Source organism: Nicotiana tabacum, chromosome 6 (genome assembly GCF_000715075.1).
Source record: "Nicotiana tabacum cultivar K326 chromosome 6, ASM71507v2, whole genome shotgun sequence".
Classification (NCBI taxonomy): domain Eukaryota; kingdom Viridiplantae; phylum Streptophyta; class Magnoliopsida; order Solanales; family Solanaceae; genus Nicotiana; species Nicotiana tabacum.
In genome coordinates, this window is record NC_134085.1 from 45,451,003 (window position 1) to 45,460,627 (window position 9,625).

A 9,625-nucleotide genomic window follows, 5' to 3' on the forward strand; every position below is an offset into this window, starting at 1 on the left:
TGGCAATAGTTCATATACAAAGAAGTTGTTTACTTACTTCCGCAATTATGATCACTTGTTTTAACTTGTGACAAATTCAAAGAGATTCCCGCCTCCGGGCGGGGGTTCCCCGCGGGGCTATTACACGTATTCCCCCCGGGGGTAGCTACAAGCATAAACCGGTTTATAAAATTACGTAGAGTGATCGCAGAAACTATTCTCGCATCATTTTCTTGAAAAGATATTATATCACCGTGGGAGAGTTTAAAATGAGTAATGTTAACCATTCCATTATTCACACAAACCCTTCGATGACTTATCGGCTGCCTTGCTTGAGGAATAGTTTCACAAAAATGGAGACGAACCGGGATAACGTCCGATCTTGCTTTGTTCGCCAGCAAAACCGGCTGGTCCGGTGCGCGACACACATGTTGCGGTCACTGGACTACTCCCCACAACCGGAAGACGTCATGAATCGTAAAGGGAATTGGTTAGTAATACTCTAACGTTGGCTTGCCTAGCAAGTGTGATGTTAGGCGCCATCACGGTCCCGATGGTGGGAATTCCGGGTCGTGACAACTGTATAGTTAAACTTTGTTCAAGAGCCAGTTTGGAACTTTGTTCAAAAAAGAACCAAAGGGGATGCAAGCTGCCAATTGTTATTGATTACATGAAAAAGTTAGCGGATGATCAAGACATGATTGCTGATCAGTTTGTTAAATGTACAGTGAAAAAGTTTCAAATGTGAAGACAGAGAGCAGATTTGATTTCATTGGATGGTAAAAATCAGAGATAAATAAAATGGTGACACTAATCGAGATATTTTGATTCCTCCCTCTCCAAGTGTGATTCGTAAATTATATTGTTTCTTTTTTTTGTAAATGAGTAATTTAAAATTAAAATGAGGTAGATAAACATGCAGTTGATCCGAGCAACAATAAGCATACACTAATTTCACTTCTTCCTACCACAGTTCCAGAAGCTTACAGTAGAGATGCCATACTGTTCTTCCAGCCTAAGGACATCGTTAACATGCACGGAGGAGGTATGATGCTAAGCCCAAACATATCCTTTAGAGCAAGCGCCGGCTCAGAGAACTTAATCAGCTTTGCAACAATGGCAGCGCTCTCCATCACGTGATTCATATCTGTGTCGCTCCACAGACGATGAATCAGTTGGTGTCTCCTCCTTTTGGAGCTTAACTTTATGCCCCATTTATGGAAGATCTCATTTCTCTCATCTCCTGGAAACCTTTTATATATGAGCCTGCTTAGCGTAGCTCTCTCACGGCGAAGAGCTTTGAGGCTGTAATTAGAGAAAATATAATTTGATTCAAATTAGCAGATGATGCACTGGTGCAATATATCAAGATTTGATAAATTGCATTAGGTCAAGCTATTAATTTACCAGCCTATATGGTTCAAACACATTAAAAGGGTATCGAGAATTAAAAAACTCTGATCTAATTTACATGAATGCATGAGGGGAGTGTATAAAAATACACAAGAGACAAAACATATTAAACGAGTGTAGGAGAGCGGCAAGGTGCAAATTTTACCTTGACGCAAGACCGACTGTCTGACCACCTTGAAAAGCTGAGTTTCCTTTGAGAAATGTCTCCTTGAGGAATGAAAGTCTTCTAACCTCGACCTCCATGTAAATAGAGTCCAAAGGGTCACCTTTAAACAGCAGGAAGAAATATGTCCTGTGGATCAACGAAATATGGCAAGTCTGCCAAAGTTCAATAATCCTTTTTTGCAGCTTCCCAAATTCAAGAGGCCAATCTGAAGGAACTTCCAATGAGTCTGGCATAGGATCCAATCCGACATTTTTAATATTCCTTTTCGACTTCCCAGAATCTTGAGCCTAGCACGGATATCAGGATGCATCTAATGAGGACAAAGTTTAGGATAAAGACCAGCTTTTCCAAGTGATTGCTCCGGTCTATGATGTTGTTTATTGACATTGAATTTCTCTAGTAAAGATATTTAAAGAGAGCGAGAACATTCTGACATCAGTTAATAAGGAAAAAGCTTGGCAGACGCATCAATCCAAAAATTCAACCAATTGCTGAAATAAAGTTGCCACAAACAGAGTAAAAGCAAACTAACAAGAGAGTCTAATTTATGATCTCTGCATGCACTGATCTGAATAACTATTTTCTGCCACTGCCGGCAATAACCACAAACATCGAAGATTAGAAAGTGGCTATGCAAGTATTATCTGCCACTAAATTGACTACAGCAAAATGGCACGCACAAGGTAAGTTCTGCATATCTAACTGTAAAGCCATGCAAACAAAACTTACAGGAAGAAAACAAACAAGGTACCCTAAACAAGCTTAAGTAGGAATGAATATAGTCCAGACCTGATTGTGCAGTTGATTATCATACTCAAGCTTAGCCATCTCCTTCAGGCCTGCCACAGAAGTGTCAACACTCGGGATATCCTCATCTCCAGAGGCATTGCTGCCTCTTTTGAGCTCATCTATGAAAGTGCTACAGTTGGAGGACTGTGAATTGTTTCTTGACAAATTAGGTCTGGTTTTCCCGTAAATTAATGGAGGATATTTCCAGTGCTTCCTTTGGAGGCCTTCAGGTCTACCTGGAAAATCTCTCTCTTGCTCGTCGGTTGGGGTAGTCTCTCTTTGTTCTACTATCCCAGATTCAGGTGAAAACGAGCCAATCATAAGATTTTCTCTAAAGCTCCTGCTTCTTGTTAATTTCATGTTTATATAGCCTGATATACTTGTTGAAAGGGCACATGGAGATGAATCAAGAGGGTGAAATCTGGCAAGAGAATCTGTAGTCTTCTGTATGTCATGCATTTTCTGCCCATTGCTGGAAGGAGGAGATATTCTTTCTCCATTCTCATTGTTTGATAAGCTAAAGGATTCAAAGGTTCTATTTCCACCAGGCTCATCCACCTCAATACATTGAACTTCCTTGCAAAAATCATCAGAATCTTCTCCTGTCACAAAAGCAAAAATTTTGCTCCTTTGATATCGATCAGGCAAACCAAAGTTGCCACTACATTGAGCAGGTATAGCATAGGATATGGCATCACTTTCACTGTCCCTGTTATATGACTCAGCTTTAGCTATTGAGTCAGATACTGAGCATTCATCTCCAAACATGTTCCCTTCTAGTGATTTAGGAAGTAGACTTGACGCACCCTGAAAAGTTTGAGAGATATAAGCAACAAATGAAGGACAGCTCGAATATCTAACTCAATCGCAAGACATTATACAAACCCTTTGGCTGGAAATTTTATCATTTCCAAACATCCGCAGCAAATCCTCAACCCGGGATTGAGCATGATTACGCTGCTTAGTTAATTCCCTCATTTCATTCTCTAACTGCATATAGAACCACATAAACAAGTGAATATTCTATAAACAAAATAATGTCATATCGAACTGAGCTCCACTTGATAGATAGTATAATGATTTACTTTCATAAGTAACTGCCAAAGAAACCAACTTTTCCAGATTGGACAGGAAATATTGTCAGTAGAAATGTTAATTTACGAAAACATTTGCATATACTACTAAAACCTGAAATAAGGATGCTTTCATCTGAGTAAATGTAAAATAAAATTGGCAAAATACATAAAGACCCCATTAAACTTGTCCAAAAAACAGGTTTGAACACTTAAACTAAAAGGGTGTTCTTTTATCCTCCTAAACGTATTTGAAATGAATTATTTTCCACCCTAATAGCTGATGTGGCAAAAAAATAAAAATAAAAAAATAATTAAGCGCGTAAAAGGTGGGGCCCTTTCTTTTCTTTTCTTCAGATCTCTTCAGTCGGTACTGGATCGGCGTCACGTAGGGCATTTGCCGCCGTTGAGGTGGAGAATTTTGGTGGTGAGTCCAGGTCCAGCTCATCTTCTTCTTCGTACTCATCTTCCAGTTCCGGTTTGGGTTCACCGGTTGTCTGTATCACTGAGCATTTCGCCGCCGGTGAGTTTGAGTCCGAAAAGTTTAATGCCTAAGTCACCAGAACTGGTCGCTATTCATACTTCTCCACCACCTCAGTATTCTCCTCCGCCGCCGCTTCTGTATCACTGAGCATTTCGCCGCCGGTGAGTTTGAGTCCGAAAAGTTTAATGCCTAAGTCACCGGAACTGGTCGCTATTCATACTTCTCCACCACCTCAGTATTCTCCTCCGCCGCCGCTTCTGCCGCAAGCAAATTTTGTGCCGATATTAGTCATGGGGAATGAATCTGATTCACCATCTCCTCCTAGTTCATCATCACCAGAGAGATATTCAAGCAGAAGCATTGACTCTTCGCCCCGAAGTTTCAATGTTTGGGATCAGAATCTTGAATCTCCAGCGAGAATCACCAATCAGATACAGCAGATTGAGCCAGTTTCCATTGCCCCACCACCACTGCCGCCACAGCCTCTTTCGATTAGTATTCCGGCTAGTGTACTGCCTCTACCTTCGCCACCACCATGTAAAAATTGGGATAGTCCCAAAACTCCAAAGCCACCATCTAAGCCTCCAGTTCTTGTAACTCCTTTAAAGCCTATAGCACTTGAAAGTCCAGCATTGACATGGTTTTGACGTGGTGCGCGTGTAAAACACCTCATATTGTGAGACTGGTATTAGTGTTTCAGGTAGGAAAATAATTCACTTCAAATGCCTTTAGGTGGTAAAAGAACACCCGTTTAGTTTAAGTGTTCAAACCTGTTTTTTGGACAAGTTTAATGGGGTCTTTATGTATTTTGCCAATAAAACTTTACTTTATAAAAGAATTGAGTTATTCATTGAACTGCACAAATTTTAAATATTGATGTTATGTTTTTCTATCAGACTAACTTTTCAACCGTTATTTTAATATTTTATTTTACTATCATTGGTAGAACAGAGAAATCAAACTAACATCTGTCTTCCATGTCAAATCAAATACTATCATATAAGATGAGACAAGTGAAGTACTTTATTAACTGGAAAAGTGATTTCATACTTTGTCAAAAGCATGGGATATGCAGAGAAGCCTTTTATCAGAAGCATCGGGATATGCAGAAAACAAAACATGTCTGAGTTTCCAGACATCGTACAACTCCTGTTGGCTTTTGCTAAATTGCAAGCACACGAACAAGAGTCTTTAGGAAGAAAGGATCACCTTTTCAATCTGCTGATCTTTCTTCCTCAGCAATGCCACATGATCACAAGTAGTTATAGGAGTTTTTATTTCGCTTTCTAATCTAGCTAACTCTTTCTGTAGATGCTTCACCAAGGCCTTGTCGGACATGACTACATTGACCTGTGCATTAGTGGTCACTTCTTTGGCGCAGCTGGCAAATAAAAGTGTATTTCGAGATTGCTCAACATGACTCTGTGCTGGGCTCAGGGTGCAAATAATGGCAGTTCTCGCGTTGCCTCCTAATGCAGGTTGAAGGATACGTGTTAGCTTAGAGTCCCTGTAGTTCACATGCCCATGTCTTGCCATGCTGCAGTTAATCAACATAGATACACAAAGATGTGCTTCAGACCAAGGAAGTAGGAAAACAGACTATGAACCAAATACACTGTTATTGCATGTATAAACAGCTAATAGAGAGTGAAAGAAGGAACGACTCATCCATGGTTTAGATCAATGTTGATATTATGAAAATTTACATAAAATAACGTAATACTAAGATATTAGTAGCGTACAGTTTAACCTCACAAGTCTGTGGGATATGCAAAGGTGACATCCCCAACATGAATTGTGGAATACTGACCACAGAAATCTAGTACATACTTAACCATTCTTATGTAGTTTCATCAACTAATGATATTGCACCCTATCAGGAAGGTGATTTAAGAGAGAAGCAATCAACCTGAGCTTGCGAATGACAGTTCCTAGGGTCAGTAAACTGCGATTAATATGACAGCCTTCTTTCAGTCTTTGCCCAACAGACAGCGCCTGAGATGCACGTTCACTTCCAGCCAGATCAACAAAGTTCTTCATTCAAAGATCATAAACCTTCCATCAGGAGGTCATGTGTTGATGCCCCAAAAAAAAAATTCATAAAGGAATCTAATTGACAGGTACCACACTCGCAGCAAGAGTTGTTTTGTTCTCCTTCCCTATAAACTCACGAGCTGAACTTTCAATTGTCTGAAGAAAGCAAAACCAGAAGAGTCCAGTTCATAAGTCTTTCCTCCTGGATGATGTATCACACAATTCACAGGAAATTGTTCAAGACAGAGAGAGAACAGGGGCATACCAATCTTAGAATTTGATGAGACCTGGAACTAGCTAAGTTAAGATAGGTCTCCCCGGTTTGTCTTTGAGCTGCAAAGGGCCACAAAACTTGTGATACATGGAGAAACTAATTTTGGTGCCACCTGCTAGACATTGATAGAATCTAAAAGAGATGGGGTAATACACCTGCCTTCACAGATGGATAAGAGCTCTTTGAGATGATCCCAGCCCCGTAAAGTTTCTTCTGTGAGTTTCTCAATGATGGTCCCTTTCTGCAGAACTCAAAATTATTAGAAATTATTTTGAGTTTTCGATGACAGTTCTTGTGTGCAGAACTAGAAATTATTGTGTCTTTACATGCTGCAAAACATAGAAATAGAAACCCACCTCAGGATCATCGAGCATTCTTAGCGGAGTACTATCTGAACTGAGGAGGTCTCTAACAACTTCGTTGTAAATCTCCATAGCAGAAAACTTTAAAACAAAAGATCTTTCTTCATGCTGGACAGAAAAAGGAAATATTACCTTTGCAAAAGCTCAAGGAACAAGCAAATAAAGAAGAAATACAGTTTAGTATTTACAGCTGAACATACCCAATGCAAAGCAAATATAATGCCATTTAGTAATGAGATGCAACAGATGAACTCTGTTCATAGATGGCATTTAATTTATCCTATACATCGGTTCAAAAAGATTTACCCTTTTCATGTAGTCGTATATATCTGCCACTGTATACTCCGTAATTCCATTCATGGTGTATGTCTTTCCGCTGCTTGTTTGTCCATACGCAAAGATAGTTGCTGAAATAATATGTTTAGATTGTTGTAATGGATAAGATGTCTTTCACTTTATAAGGAGATGAAAATAAGAATATAAAGACATATAAAAAGTACACTCACAGTTGATTCCCCTGACAACTGAAAGGGCAATATCCTTTGTTCCTCCTTCGTACACTTCCCTTGTTGTGCAGTCTCCCCTAAACACTTTGTCTATTTTCACGGGGAAAACAACAATAAGATAGAGGAAAAATAACATCTGTTACAATGGCAAATCATTTTCATATGGTACTTGAGATCTAACCCTTACATAGTTCTCAATGATCACATTCTCCATTGTGAACTAAGAGTAACAGTAAGTCCAAATGTAAAGGCTTGAAATGGGGAGTTTTCTTACCGAAAGTATAAGCAGTTGGAAGTCCAGACCTCTCCTGGAAACTGTTCCTATAGAAAATGGTGGTTTCATTGATGCATTCCCAATCAGAAGCTTCATTCCTTGCAATTTCCTTTTCACTCAGAGGCCTCAACCTCACCAAAACCAGAATCTTCTCTTCACCACTCAGTGCCGTCCCTTGCATTTTCTCCCACTTCATCTGTTCTTCACCACCAATAGGCCCCATGTCTACTTTTATCCAATCCTCTCTTTCTAAAAACCCATGTCATACTAATAACAACAACATCGTGATTCAGGATCACCAAAGGAAACATCAAAGCAAGCACAACTCTCTCATATTGCTGCTAACAGAAGAGTAAAGACAGTTAGCATGCTGCAATATTAGTTATGCTTGTGAAGAAAAACAACAATGATCAATCAAACTAGAGTTATTGTCCCCAGAAGACCTGATATAGAAAGTACTAAACAACTTATACCACACAATTACAAAGGTTAACTAATGCTTGCAAAGACGAGTTACGAGTATAGGACTTAAAGGTAGTGGGTGCACCTCTTATCACATGGAGTGTACATAATTCAAAAATATTCTTTACATTTTCTATATAATAAAATAATAATAATAATAATAATACAATAACAAACCCAGTATAATCCCACGAGTGGGGAATAATAATAATAATAATAATAATAATAATAATAATAATAATAATAATAATAATAAATGGACTTTTCCACGCAAATGCACTCATTACATACATATTGGATCCACATCTTAAGTTAGTGTAATTAAACACTTTGTATAAACTTTGGTGTTAAGTTCTTCAAATTAAGCATAAAAAAGACATGGAAACTTTGCTTAATGGGGACCAATGTAGGGACCCAAATCTGCTTCAAGACCAAGTTAGTGACTGTGAAGCTGGGAAAATTTTAAACACGAGTGGACCCTGACACGGCAACAATACAAAAGCATGTTTATCACACAGTGAATAGAGAAGTAATACTGAAAGAGAGTCCATCCACCTTCTGTGTCGTTATCACTGAAGGTAGTGATAGATAAGGGTTGCAATTGGACTTGGACGGTCAGAATCCCCCGTGCTTCAATTCTAGTGCTGAATATTTCAACCAAAAAGGAAAAAAACCGAAGCAAACAGAGATGTATGTTAATTACCAGAATTACTAAATCCTCTTTACACATACACAAAATCTAAGATTCAAAAGTGAGGAAACCATCAACTTCATTTTTTAATAACAGTTTAAAATAAAAAACAATTACGCCTCAATTCTAATTTAGTTGTTTAATCCGCCCGATTTGTCAAGCTTCATTTCAAAAGTTGAACCACGGAGAAGTTTCACAAAGTTCAACAGTTAACAAAATGATCCGGCTTGTTCGAGTTTCAGTTAATAGTCTAAGAAAAACAACAAAAATCAGCTTGAGAAAAAATATTTTTCAACTGTAAATTTGAAATCAAGGGTGAACATTGAAGCTTAGAGAACACCGAAGCATCGTTCATCGATGATGATCATGATGAAGCTTTAAACGTTAAATACAGCTAGTTAAATTGAAAAATTAAACGAAAGGGAAAACATGACATAGCAAGAAAAAAAAAATTGCACAGCAAAAAAATACCAAAAAGAGTACAGACAGATACTACTAAGGAACGAAAACTCAATGGGTTCAACTGTAAATTCGAAATCAATTGTGAACTTGAATATAAGTGTACCTGAAGTTTCGTTTTCAGTTCATGATGATTAAATTTTACGCGTCAAATGCAGTCAATAAGTTGAAAGATGAGAGTTGAAAAACAGAATGTAGCCAAAAAAAAAAAAAAAACGCAACAATTTATCAGAGAGAACAGTAAGAAATTTGGTGGAGCTTTACCTCCATTTTCAAATTCTCCTAGAAAACAGACAGAAATTCTCAGAAATGCACACATATAGAACAAATCCTCTCTCTCTCTCTCTCACACACACACACACACACAAAGACGCACACACACACAGCGTTCAGTAGTCACTTGTATGAACAGCATACATCATTAATCGGAGGGAGTAGTAGTTCTATTTTTGCAGTGGTGCAGCGCAACGTCTTTTTTCGTGGGACGAGGTGCGGACTAGGTGTAATGACAAATTTACCCTCACTTTATTTTTAAAAAAAGGTCTAGAAACGAGACACCAATGCCACGTGGCCCAGAAATATCGGTGCATAAATTCCATGCGTTTAATAAGCAGACGAAGTGCCACTTTTTAATTACAGTTTGTTTGGGACTAGGGACC

General features: G+C 38.5%; 1 protein-coding gene across 5 annotated transcripts; it reads right to left on the minus strand.

Annotated features, from left to right (window-relative positions):
- Positions 1-844: 844 nt before the first annotated feature.
- Positions 845-9,389, minus strand: LOC107774378 (kinesin-like protein KIN-7E). 5 transcript variants are annotated; one of them, XR_012710322.1, is made up of 15 exons: positions 9,231-9,389; positions 8,372-8,460; positions 7,355-7,692; positions 7,081-7,170; positions 6,881-6,981; positions 6,569-6,682; positions 6,372-6,453; positions 6,204-6,271; positions 6,029-6,094; positions 5,814-5,938; positions 5,114-5,441; positions 3,233-3,337; positions 2,348-3,154; positions 1,538-1,954; positions 845-1,284 (listed from the first exon to the last, which is right to left on the minus strand). XR_012710322.1 is itself a non-coding variant. In XM_016593879.2 (15 exons), exons 3-15 carry the CDS (start codon positions 7,575-7,577, stop codon positions 963-965), a joined length of 2,739 nt encoding a protein of 912 aa, XP_016449365.1. In that variant the 5' UTR covers positions 7,578-7,692; positions 8,372-8,460; positions 9,231-9,389; the 3' UTR covers positions 845-962. The 5 variants fall into 5 exon arrangements, 4 of the variants coding, with proteins under 4 accessions (XP_016449365.1, XP_075110818.1, XP_075110817.1 ...); XM_016593879.2 differs by having other exon boundaries at positions 1,538-1,845; XM_075254717.1 differs by having other exon boundaries at positions 1,538-1,845; positions 6,368-6,453.
- Between the last annotated feature and the right edge of the window lie 236 nt (positions 9,390-9,625).